Raw genomic sequence first — 13,230 nt, 5'->3', positions numbered from 1 at the left:
TGAAAATTCATAAGCAATAGCTTAGAGTGAAGGTTCCATCCATCTACATACATAATGTTCATTTGAGGAAGACATTTGTTAGATTTCTGTAACCATACATTTGTTTAATCCTGTGCCATTCTGTAAAACATATATGGAGACTTACAGGTCCAGAATATCATAGTTTAACAGGTGACTAGAGTCACTGCAAGTCCAATATATACTACAGGGTCTGCTAAAGAATCCAAATTGTGTGGATCCAAAAATATCTTTTAGTTGTGCTTTTCAAAGCAGTTCTGTAAGTCTACGTTAACTCTCGTTCTCAGCTGACTGACAACAGTCCTACATAGGAATGATCCCCCCCCCACCCGATATTCAGCACTATTTAACGGTCAGGAATGGCCGCTGACTGGTTAAATAGCATATTGGTGGATAACTGCTAATATTCAGCGGGAGATAACCGGTTATCTCCTGCTGAATAATAGCGGTTAGTGCCTAATACATAACAGGCTATATCGCATGATTTATCTGGTTAAGCACCAAAATTCAGCGCCTAACTGGATAAATTTAGTGGTCAAATAGGACCACATAAATAGCTGTCTTTTTACCGCTAAAAAAGTTAACCGGCTAGTGCTGAATATCGGCATAACTGGTTAACTTTTTAGCGGTTAAAAAAACTCCATATATTCAATGCCAGTTGCTGGAAATGGCCCGGCATTAAATATCCAGGTTTAATGGTAGCAGCAGACAGCAAACGTGCTGCCTGCTGAATATCGGGGGGGGGGGGGGGGGGGGCGGGGGTGTTGTTTCCCATGAACTACACAAATACATCACATAAGATACCTCTCCTACTGCTTCAGAGAGCATCTAGGAGATTTTTAGGCTCATTTTACAACAGAGAAATATAGCTTAGGAATACATATCTCAGTTTTAACGAGTGTTTCTCCATGGTATTTTCACAATTAGAAAGGCAGTATTAATTTTCTATTTATGTTTAGGTATACTTAAATATAGAGGTATGCTGAAAAAGATATTATATGATACTTATTGAAATCATATATAGTATAAATACTGGCATATAATATATCTATATATATCTATATCTATCTATTTATATTTAGAAAGAGAAGCAGCAAAAAAGCATTCTCAGACAAGAATAAAATACATACAGTTATAAATACAAAGTTGTTAAAATATTATAGTATACGTATACTATAATCATTAAATAGAATTATACTAAACAAGATAACCACTTTTTTTCTTTTTTTACAAAATTCAATTGAAATAAATAATTCAATAAAGAACAACCCCTAAAAGTGAGTATATTACATCATAAGGATCAAAGCAAATGATGCAAAGTAAAGAAAGCTATTAGTTATAACAAAAGATCCAGTGGCCAAGAATGGTGACCCCCCCCCCCCCCTACTCAGGCATCCCCAGGATGCTGGGTGCAAGGCTAGGGAAGAATTGTTTTCTTTCTGATTTTTCTACATAATTAACTGGGCTTGTAATCAGTCTGGAGCATGTGAAACATTCAGACCTGGGGTGCTGTGACCTCACAAGACCTTCTGTCTTCTAGAATCTGTTTTAAAGGTGCAGTGATTGTTCCAGGGAAAGCCAGACTAACTGTGGTCCATGAGTCAACATCTGAAAATGAAACACACCATTTCCAGTAAGGGAAAGAACAGTAGATGTTGCAGCAGGTTTACTGTAAAGCTGTACTAGGCTAGCAGTTGTCCTGATCGTTTACTGTATAATTAATTTGAAAGTTAATGCAAACTCACTAAGATCCCTCTTTAAAATTTAGATTTCATTCCTGAGGAAATATTTTGAAGGCTTTGCCTACAACTGCTGTTTACATGTCACAAGAAGTTCTTCTGGCCACTGGATATTTTTTGAGACTAAATGAGATAAATAAAATTTTTTTGAAGGAAATAGACGAAACTAACATTGTAAGGATTGATCCCCCCAAGAAAAGCAAACAAAAGGAAAGGTTCACTTTTGAAACACAGTAAAAATTACAACATATATGTATGTTCTGTATGTAAGCATCATTCTGCTAGCCTCATCATGTATGGCAAAGTCTGCAGGGGATGTACCACTTCCAACATCTCATTCTCCCAAGTCTTCTTCCTTTGGAAAATGTTCTTGCTTGCATGCCACATCCACCAACAAGTGGAGATCTAGGAAGAAATGGAGTTGTCAGTACTCACTTCATGCACAGAAACACTGAACGATAGCAGATAAAAATTTGAAGGCTTATCCAGCTGATCTTTGGCTTTCGTGCACCCTGTTTAATTCAGGACACCTTACTGCCTTTGTGTTCAGTACAGTCTCCATTACATTTCTCAGTACCAAGATCAGACCCATAGGGGTCAATATTCAGCCAGTGGCAGTCAGATTATTTTTTAAATGCTGACCACCACTATCAAAATTATGCCTGGATACTCAATGCTGGGCCATGTCCAGGGGTACCGGTATTAAATAAATGGGTAGGGGAGCTGCCAGTATCCAGCCCTTAACCAGTTAAGCTAAACTGGCCAAAGACAGGGCTACTAGTTATGTAATCATCTTTGGCTGGTTAATTCAAGTGCTAATATTCATCCCTTAACCAGAAGTACTGACTCCACCTCAACTGTGCACCAGGACTGCCCATACAATAGCCGGTTTCAGCTTAAGCAGTTACAGGGGATAGTCGGCACTATCTAGGTAAATGTCGCTGAATATTCCCTCAGGGCCTGCACAGTGCCAGTTAACCGCAAGTTACCTGTTGGTTTAGGATAAATTCTCTCTTCTGTATCTGTGGTATCTATCACACGAACATAGGAAGGAGAGAACCCCTACGTGGAGTACTTAGAACCAAAGTAGGGGTGGACCAAGGAACTTCCAACAGTCAAGTGTAGGAAACATTCTTATTTACAAAGCACCAACGTTAGAAAGGCCCAAAATGGGGCCATATTTCAGTGGATAACTGCCTGCTTCAGGGGTCACAAATGTTCTGTTGGGTGTATGGTTGAATAAGAGAAAGTTGTGAAGCAATGTCAAAATCCAGCAGCAACAGTGAAGCACAAACGGAAGCTGTACATAAAAATAAGGAGTAACGGTAATTTACAGCTTTTGTTTGTGCATCACTGTTGCTGCTGGATTTTGATGTTCACAACTTTCTCTTATTCTTATTCTGGAAATCAGAATGACAAATGAGGTGATTAAATTTGCAGATGACACAAAACTATTAAAAGTTGTTAAAACACATGCAGACTGTCAAAAACTACAGGGATTAGGAAATTGGAAGATGGGCATCCAAATGGCAGATGAAATTTAATGTGGATAAATGCAAAGTGATGCACATTGGGAAGAATAATCCAAATCATAGCTACCTGATACTAGGGTCCACCTTGGGAGTCAACACCCAAGAAAAAGATCTAGGTGTCATTGCAGACAATATGCTGAAATCTTCTGCTCAGTGTGTGGCGGTGGCCAAAAAAGCAAACAGGATGCTAGAAATTATTAGGAAAGGGATGGTCAATAAGACCAAGAATATTATAATGCTTCTGTATCACTCCTTGGGAAGACCTCACATTGAGTACTGCGTTCAATTTTGGTTGCCGCATCTCAAATAACATATAGTGAAATTAGAAAAGTTTCAAAGAAGAGCAACCAAACTGATAAGTACATAAGTATTGCCATACTACTCCTAGTATTTTTGGAAGGAGTAAACAGATGCTTCACGTCTACCCTTTCCACTCCACTCATTATTTTATAGACCTCTATTATATCTCCCCTCAGCCATCTGTTCTCCAAGCTGAAGAGCCCTAGCCGCTTTAGCCTTTCCTCATAGGGAAGTCGCCCCATCCCCTTTATCATTTTTGTTGCCCTTCTTTGCACCTTTTCTAATTCCACTATATCTTTTTTCAGATGCGGTGACTAGAATTGAACACAATATTCGAGGTGCGGTCGCACTATGGAGCGATACAAAGGTATTATAATGTCCTCATTTTTGTTTTCCATTCCTTTCCTAATAATACCTAACATTCTATTTGCTTTCTTAGCCACCGCAGCAAACTGAGCAGAAGGTTTCAACGTATCATCAATGACGACATCTAGATCCCTTTCTTGGTTGGTGACTCCTAATGTGGAACTTTGCATTATGTAGCTATAATTCGGGTTCCTCTTTCCCACATGCATCACTTTGCACTTGCTCACATTAAATGTCATCTGCCATTTAGACGTCCAGTCTCCTAGTCTCGTAAGGTCTTCTTGTAATTTTTCACAATCCTCTTACGATTTAACAACTTTGAATAACTTTGTGTCGTCAGCAAATTTAATTACCTCACTAGTTACTCCTATCTCTAGGTCATTCATAAATATGTTAAAAAGCAGCGGTCCCAGCACAGACCCCTGGGGAACCCCACTAACTACCCTTCTCCATTGAGAATACTGACCATTTAACCCTACTCTCTGTTATCTATCTTTTAACCAGTTTTTAATCCACAATAGGACACTACCTCCTATCCCATGACTCTCCAATTTCCTCTGGAGTCTTTCATGAGGTACTTTGTCAAATGCCTTTTGAAAATCCAATACACAGTATCACCTTTATCCACATGTTTGTTCACCCCTTCAAAGAAATGTAATAGATTGGTAAGGAACGATTTCCCTTCACTAAATCCATGTTGGCTTTGTCTCATTAATCCATGCTTTTGAGGAGGAAGTGACATCACTGACCGGGATGGCAGCATAATCGCGGAGCTCTGTTGGGGCTGTTGTTCAAGTGAATATATCCCGCTGTTTTGTCAGGCTTCCTGAAGTCCCAGATAGTAGGGGAAAGCTCCTAGTGCTATGCCGCCGAAAAAGAGCTTGGAGAGGTTTAGATACACGACGGTGCAGAGCGAGAAAATGAAGGCGGGCATGGTGGGGCCTGAGCCTCGAGAGAGCAAGATGGAGCCGATTCCCTTGGAGGCGGAGGAAGAGTGCTCCATAGATGGTGTGACAGACACCAGTGAGATTACCAAATCGGATGTGGTGGGGTGGTTCCAGGACTTGAAAGCGGATTTGGCGGGGGTCCGAAAAGATGTGCAGAATGCCCTGAAGGATATTTGGGCTGAAATTCGGGACCTCGGTGTTTGAATCGGTGAGGTGGAGGAGGGGCTGGTGACGCTCAACACGGACATGGGGAACCTTTGTAAGAAGGTGGATATGGAAACTACCGAAGTACAGCAACTTAAGGAACAGATAGAAGACCTGGAAAACAGGGCGCGGCGTAATAATTTGAGATTTAAAGGAATTCCGGACCTGGATATATTTAGTAATTGTGAAGCAGTGATACGGGAGCTGTGTGGACATATATTGTCTTCAGACGATGGTAATCAATCTTTGGACCTTCGCATACAAACAGCGCAGCGAGTTGCGGGACCGCAACGAAATTCTAACCCGAGGGACATTGTTGTATGTTTTGTGGATTTTCCCACGAAAGCGAAGATCTTGATTAAAGCACGGCAGCAAAAAGAGATCCAGTGGAAAAACTATAAGTTTGGAGTGTATCAGGACTTGGCAGGGTCTACTTTGCAAAAATGCAGATCTTTTCATGAAGTTACAGAATTTATGAGATCAAAGGGGATCTTCCCATTTGCGGTGTGGCTGACGGTGAACGGGAAATCACGCAAAGTTAAGACTCCAGATGAAGCATGGTCAGCATTGCACACTTTGGGATGTAGTGGAGTTCCAGCTCAGGCAAAGCAACCAGTTGCTGCAGTAGAACCTAGGGCGGATTCAGCTTGGCAACTGGTGGTGGATCGTGGAAAGAAGTCCGACAAGCATGCTTCTTGAAGAGAGAAGATTTAAGAGGACTGGTATGCAGATAAGAGAAAATGCAGGGTGTGACCCGTGCAGGGGGCTTGATGGGGAGGAGGGATACGAATCTCTGGAGAGAATGGGGGTAGTGGGAGCATGTTGGATGAATGTGAAGGGGGAAGGAGGAGAGGATAAGATGGCTGGGATTATGGGTGACATGTCTGTAATTTGTGGGTCTGGGCGGGGGGGGGGGGGGGGGGGGGAGGAGTGGAAGGAAGCCTGGTAGGAGGGAAGAGACGAATGAGTGTGGTGGTAAGTGTGAGAGAGGTGTTGGAGGGGGGTCAGGGGATAGATCTAGAAGTGCTTGTGCCTCCCGAGGAGTGGGGTTGTTCCTCGAGGGATGGCTGATCCAATGACACAGAGATCAGCAAAAGGGAGGGTGTGGGAAGGGGTGGACGGGGGGGGGGGGGGGGGAGGGCACGGGGAGGGGAGGGGAGAGACATTGTTTGTGGGTTCTTGGAATGTAAATGGGCTCAATAACCAAGGGAAGCGGAGTAGAATATTTAAGGAGTTGAATAGATTGAAGTGGGATGTGACGTTATTACAAGAAATGTATCTGAGACCAAGAGATGCGCATATGTTGCGTCGTAAGTCCTTTCGGGAGGTCGTGGTTCACCAGGGAAGAGGACTCAAGAGGATGGGGGGGGGGGGGGGGGGTGGCCATTTTGATAAGACAAAATTGTGGGTTTATAATCCAACAGGAGTTCCGGGATTCTAGTGGTCGCTGTGTGGCAGAGGGTTGATGAAGGGTAAGGAGCTTACATTGATAGCGAATGCTACATACCTGTAGAAGGTATTCTCCGAGGACAGCAGGCTGATTGTTCTCACTGATCACTGATGGGTGACGTCCACGGCAGCCCCTCCAATCGGAACTTCACTAGCAAAGGCCTTTGCTAGTCCTCGCGCGCCCATGCGCACCGCGCATGCGCGGCCGTCTTCCCGCCCGAACCGGCTCGTGTTCGTCAGTCCCGTATGTAGCAAAACAAAGACAAGGGAAGACACAACTCCAAAGGGGAGGCGGGCGGGTATGTGAGAACAATCAGCCTGCTGTCCTCGGAGAATACCTTCTACAGGTATGTAGCATTCGCTTTCTCCGAGGACAAGCAGGCTGCTTATTCTCACTGATGGGGTATCCCTAGCCCCCAGGCTCACTCAAAACAACAAACATGGTCAATTGGGCCTCGCAACGGCGAGGACATAACTGAGATTGACCTAACAACTTATCCAACTAACTGAGAGTGTAGCCTGGAACAGAATAAACATGGGCCTAGGGGGGTGGAGTTGGATTCTAAACCCCGAACAGATTCTGAAGCACTGACTGCCCGAACCGACTGTCACGTCGGGTATCCTGCTGCAGGCAGTAATGAGATGTGAATGTGTGGACAGATGACCACGTCGCAGCTTTGCAGATCTCTTCAATAGTGGCTGACTTCAAGTGGGCTACCGACGCTGCCATGGCTCTAACATTATGAGCCGTGACATGACCCTCAAGAGCCAGCCCAGCCTGGGCGTAAGTGAAGGAAATGCAATCTGCTAGCCAATTGGATATGGTGCGTTTCCCCACAGCCACTCTCCTCCTGTTGGGATCAAAAGAAACAAACAATTGGGCGGACTGTCTGTTGGGCTGTGTCCGCTCCAGATAGAAGGCCAATGCTCTCTTGCAGTCCAATGTGTGCAGCTGACGTTCAGCAGGGCAGGAATGAGGACGGGGAAAGAATGTTGGCAAGACAATTGACTGGTTCAGATGGAACTCCGACACAACCTTTGGCAAGAACTTAGGGTGAGTGCGGAGGACTACTCTGTTATGATGAAATTTGGTGTAAGGGGCCTGGGCTACCAGGGCCTGAAGCTCACTGACTCTACGAGCTGAAGTAACTGCCACCAAGAAAATTACCTTCCAGGTCAAGTACTTCAGATGGCAGGAGTTCAGTGGCTCAAAAGGAGGTTTCATCAGCTGGGTGAGAACGACGTTGAGATCCCATGACACTGGTGGAGGTTTGACAGGGGGCTTTGACAAAAGCAAACCTCTCATGAAGCGAACAACTAAAGGCTGTCCAGAGATAGGCTTACCCTCTACATGTTGATGATAAGCACTAATTGCACTAAGATGAACTTTTACGGAATTGGTCTTGAGACCAGACTCTGACAAGTGTAGAAGGTATTCAAGCAGGGTCTGTGTAGGACAAGAGTGAGGATCTAGGGCCTTGCTATCACACCAGACGGCAAACTTCCTCCATTTGATAAAGTAACACCTCTTCGTGGAATCTTTCCTGGAAGCAAGCAAACCCCGGGAGACACCCACAGAGAGACCCAAGGAAGCGAATTCTACTCTCTCAACATCCAGGCTGTGAGAGCCAGAGAGACTGGGATGCAGAAGCCCCCCTTCGTTCTGAGGGTTGGAAAACACTCCAATCTCCACGGTTCTTCGTAGGACAACTCCAGAAGAAGAGGGAACCAAATCTGACGCGGCCAGAAGGGAGCAATCAGAATCACGGTTCCGCAGTCTTACTTGAGTTTCAGCAAAGTCTTCCCCACCAGAGGCATGGGAGGATATGCATACAAAAGGCCCTTCCCCCAATGAAGGAGAAAGGCATCCGACGCTAGTCTGTCGTAGGCCTGAAGTCTGGAACAGAACTGAGGGACCTTGTGATTGACCTGAGTGGCAAAAAGATCCACCGAGGGGGTGCCCCACTCTCGGAAGATCTTGCATACGACGCTCAAGTTGAGTGACCACTCGTGAGGTTGCATTATCCTGCTCAATCTGTCGGCCAGACTGTTGTTTACGCCTGCCAGATACGTGGCTTGGAGAAACATGCCGTGACGTCGAGCCCAAAGCCACATCTGAACGGCTTCCCGACACAGGGGGCAAGATCCGGTGCCCCCTGTTTGTTGATGTAGTACATGGCAACCTGATTGTCTGTCTGAATTTGGATAATTTGATTGGTCAGCCGATCTCTGAAAGCCTTTAGAGTGTTCCAGACCGCTCGCAACTCCAGGAGATTGATCTGAAGACCTTTTTCCTGGAGGGACCAAACTTCTTGAGTGTGAGGCCCATTGACATGAGCTCCCCACCCCAGGAGGGATGCATCCGTGGTCAGCATTTTGTGTGGCTGAGGAATTTGGAAGGGACGTTCCAAGGTCAAATTGGATCGAATTGTCCACTACTGAAGAGAATTGTGAAAATCGGTGGACAGCTGGATTGCATCCTCTAGATCCCCTGTGGCCTGAAACCACTGGGAAGCTAGGGTCTATTGAGCTGATCTCATATGTAGGCGTGCCTTGGGAGTTACATGAACTGTGGAAGCCATGTGCCCTAAGAGTCTCAACATCTGCCGAGCTGTGATCTGTTGAGACACCCGAGCCAAGGACACTAGGGCCAGGAGATTGTCTGCCCTTGCCTGGGGAAGATAAGCTCGAGACGTCCATGTGTCCGACAGAGTTCCAATAAACTCCAATTTCTGAACCGGGACAAGGTGGGACTTGGGATAATTGATTACAAACCCCAGTAGTTCTAGCACTCGAATAGTCATCCGCATGGACTGTACAGCGCCTGCCTCCGAGGTGCTCACCAGCCAATCGTTGAGATAAGGGAACACATGCACTCCCAGTCTGCGTAGCGATGCTACAACAACTGCTAGGCACTTTGTGAAAACCCTAAGGGAACACATGCACTCCCAGTCTGCGTAGCGATGCTGCAACAACTGCTAGGCTCTTTGTGAAAACCCTGGGCGCAGACGTGAGACCAAAGGGCAGTACACAGTACTGAAAATGCCGAGTTCCCAACCGAAATCAAAGGTACTTCCTGTGAGCTGGGAGTATCAAGATGTGTGTATAGGCATCCTTCAAGTCCAGAGAGCATAGCCAATCGTTTTCCTGAATCATGGGAAGAAGGGTGCCCAGGGAAACCATCCTGAACTTTTCTCGGACTAGGAATTTGTTAAGGGCCCTTAGGTCTAGGATGGGACACATCCCCCTGTTTTCTTTTGCACAAGGAAGTACCTGGAATAGAATCCCAGCCCTTCTTCCCCTGGTGGAACGGGTTTGACCGCATTGGCCTTTAGAAGGGCGGAGAGTTCCTCTGCAAATAGCTGCTTGTGCTAGGAGCTGAAGGACTGAGCTCCCGGTGGGCAATTTGGAGGCCTGGATTCCAGATTGAGAGTGTATCTTAACCGGACTATTTGAAGAACCCACCTGTCGGAGGTTATAAGAGACCACCTTTGGTGAAAAAACATCAACCTTCCCCCGATCGGCAAGCCATCTGGCACAGACACCTTTTCTGAGGCTATGCTGCACTGGAGCCAGTCAAAAGCCCATCCCTTGCTTTTGCTGGGGAGCCCTAGGGGCCTTAGTCGAACGCCATTGATGGGAACGAACGTGCTGGGACTGAGCCTGGACAGGCTGCCGAGAAGCAGGAGTGTACCTACGCCTGTTGTAGGAATAGGGAGCGCTCCTCTTCCCTCCAAAAACCTCCTAGATGAGGAGGGGGTAGCAGAAGATGCCCGGCGGGAGAGAGAATCCATAGCATCATGGTGCTTTTTGATCTGATCGAGCATGTCCTCTACTTTTTCTCCAAAAGGATTATCACCCTGGCAAGGAACATCTGCCATTCGCTGCTGGGTCTTATGATCCAGGTCAGAGACGCACAGCCATGAGAGCCTGCGCATCACTATACCCCTGGCCAGGAATTTGCGACACGCCTTCTGCTGCCTGACCACCTGGTGAAAAGGTTCGGCGAGCTCTGGAGGAAGTGCTTCAACCAAACTAGACAGTTGCCTCACCGAGTTCCGCAAGTGGATGCTCGTGTAGAGCTGGTATGTTTGGATCTTGGCTGTGAACATAGCGGCCTGATACGTTTTTCTCCCAAAAGAATCCAAGGTCCTAGACTCTCTGCCTGGGGGCGCCGAGGCATAGTCTCTAGTACACTTGGCTCTTCTGAGAGCAGAGTCTACCACCATGGAATCGTGAGAAAGTTGGGCCTTCACCATTACAGGTTCCCCATGGACTCTGTACTGGGACTCAGATTTTTTGGGAACCACTGGATTAGATAGCGGGAATGACCAGTTTCGCATAAGAACTTCCCTGAGTGTGTTATGCAAGGGGGTCGCTGCAACCTCTGTAGGCTGAGAAGGATAGTCCAAGACCTTGAGCATCTTGGCCCTGGGCTCATCCACAACCTCCATAGGGAAGGGAATATCCTTAGACATCTCCCGAACAAAGGATGAGAAAGAAAGATTCTCAGGTGGAGACATTCTTCTTTCAATTGGCGGAGTAGGATCAGAGGGAACCCCATATGACTCTTCCTCTGAAAAGTATCTGGGGTCTTCCTCCTCTTCCCACGAGTGCTCATCATCGGTATCGGACAAAAGCTCTCTAAGAGCAGCCCGAACCCGAGCCTGTCTCGACGTCGAGGAATGACGACCTTGTGGGGGATGTCGAGAAGTCGACCCCTGCCTGGACTCCGGCGAAGCTTCCTCCACCGACGTCGAGGGGGAATTGACCCGGGTGGCGGCTGACGCCGATAACACAAGCGGCACCGAGGACGGGAACCTCACCACAAGCGATGGCCCAGATGCTGCTTCCGAGGTACAGAAGGCGCAAGCACCCCCAACACCGCAGATTGGTGCAGCAATCCCTCCAGAAGCTCTGGAAGAAGGGCCCTGATGCGCTCATCGAGAGCTTCCATCGGAAAAGGCTGGGGGGCCAGTGCAGGAGTCGGTGGCAGAATCTGAGGGGGCTCGAGAGCCGGTACCAGGCTGCCAGATGACCGACGCATCGGCACTTCCTGTTGGGGGGTGAGCGGTCCTCCCGGCGCCGACGCTTCTTGGGTGCTGAACCCTCGGCTCCCCGGAGCTCTCGGTACCGTGCATGGAAGGAGATCGATGACAGTGCTTCTTAGCCTTCACTCAACGCCCATCATCCAGACTCCTCGGTACCGAAGAGGAGGACGTGGAATCCTCACGCCTCCTCGGGGCCAGGTCCGACGAAGGTCGGTCCCGGGGGGCCTGCATAGCAGCAGGCCTCGAGATAGGTGGAGACCCACTTGATGCCTCGCTGCTCCCAGCGCGATGCGATGCCGCCGACCTCAGAACCGATGTCGATGCTGACGTCGAAGGACCGGACCGATCCGCAAAGAGCTTCTCATGTTGAGCCTCCCAAGACACTTGGGTCCATTTCTTCATTAAAGAGTACAGGCACTGGAGACACCACGCGTGTGAGTCGGTACTCGAGATGGTCCAGTTGCAGCGAGTACAACGCTTGAAGCCGCTGGGAGTCCTTGATGAAATCGATGGAAAAACAGCAGCTGCGAAATTAAAAGACTCGATCGTGCCAAATAAAAAGGCACAAAAAAGGAAAAAAATGACCCGGCCAAGCAACCTAAAGAGCGGCCGCGACGAAAAAGAAAGGAAACTTAAACAAGTGAAGAAAAACTAATAAAATAAGGGAAAAACGCTTTTTTAAAAATATTTGAAAAAACTACTAGCAAGAAGACAAAGAAAAAGAGAAGAAAAGGGGAGCGGTAAAATGCTGAGTCTCCTGAAGCCGAAAAAGCTGAGTACAGTCAGGAACGTGTTACTCAAGACGCGGACAGGAAAAAACTGAAGAGGGCACGCTCGCTTTGCGGGTGGGAAGCCGTTCGCGCATGCACGGTGTGTTCGGCCCGCGCGATGGAACGTTCTCGAGAATTCTTTGTTTTGCTATGCAAGTTTTTGCCAGTCTTCTGGGCCGTCGCGGATGACAACCCAATTGTGAGAACAAGCAGCCTGCTTGTCCTTGGAGAATAATCAATATATTCCTCATTGAGAAATTCTTAACAACTGCAACACAGATTTCAAGAATTCCTCTCCTGAACAGAAATTTGCAATTGCACTACAGAATTTAGCATCAGAATTTAGAACCAGGATGCAGCTGCTACAGGAGTTATATGATCTACATGGCTGGAAGAGAGAAAGGATCAGTGTTGGCATCAGCCCACAAAGGTGCAAAGAGAGAAGTGAGCAATGGCAGGGTTTGATCTGCACAGGCTGGAAAAAAGGAGGGAGCAGTGTCAGTCCAATCAGGCCAGAAGAGAAGCTGTGGGCTGCATCAGCGGGGTTCAACCAGTGACCCCAAAGACAGAGGAGAGTAGTGAGGGTCCAGTGGAACTTGAAGAAGTAGACAGTGGAGTGGGGGATGATAGGAGTGATTTGGAGGTCTTACTAAGAGGGGGAGCAGAGAGAGAAAACAGGGGAGAAGGTAATGGCTGGGGGTGGTTTAGAGAGAAAGCAGTGAGGTCTTATTTTTTGGGGGGTACAGGAACAATTAGGGAGGGATCAAACCTGGGGAGAAATGAATAAGCTGGAGGTTTGGGGGTAGGGAAAGGAAGAACAGAGTAGAAGGGGGTCTCAGTCTGTGGGGGGAATA

At 47.1% G+C, this 13,230-nt stretch overlaps 1 protein-coding gene across 1 annotated transcript in view; it reads right to left on the bottom strand.

Annotated features, from left to right (window-relative positions):
- Positions 1 to 2,091: 2,091 nt before the first annotated feature.
- The window catches only part of HSF5 (heat shock transcription factor 5), a 93,527-nt gene continuing 82,388 nt past the window's right edge, over positions 2,092 to 13,230 (bottom strand). The window contains exon 6 of the mRNA XM_030185991.1: positions 2,092 to 2,162. Within this exon, the coding sequence (XP_030041851.1) occupies positions 2,092 to 2,162 (71 nt within the window). The remainder of the gene's footprint in view (positions 2,163 to 13,230) is intronic.

This window comes from Microcaecilia unicolor, chromosome 13 (genome assembly GCF_901765095.1).
Source record: "Microcaecilia unicolor chromosome 13, aMicUni1.1, whole genome shotgun sequence".
Taxonomy (NCBI): Eukaryota; Metazoa; Chordata; class Amphibia; order Gymnophiona; family Siphonopidae; genus Microcaecilia; species Microcaecilia unicolor.
The sequence above is the reverse complement of the archived record's forward strand: the minus strand, read 5'-3'. Positions and strand labels throughout refer to the sequence as shown.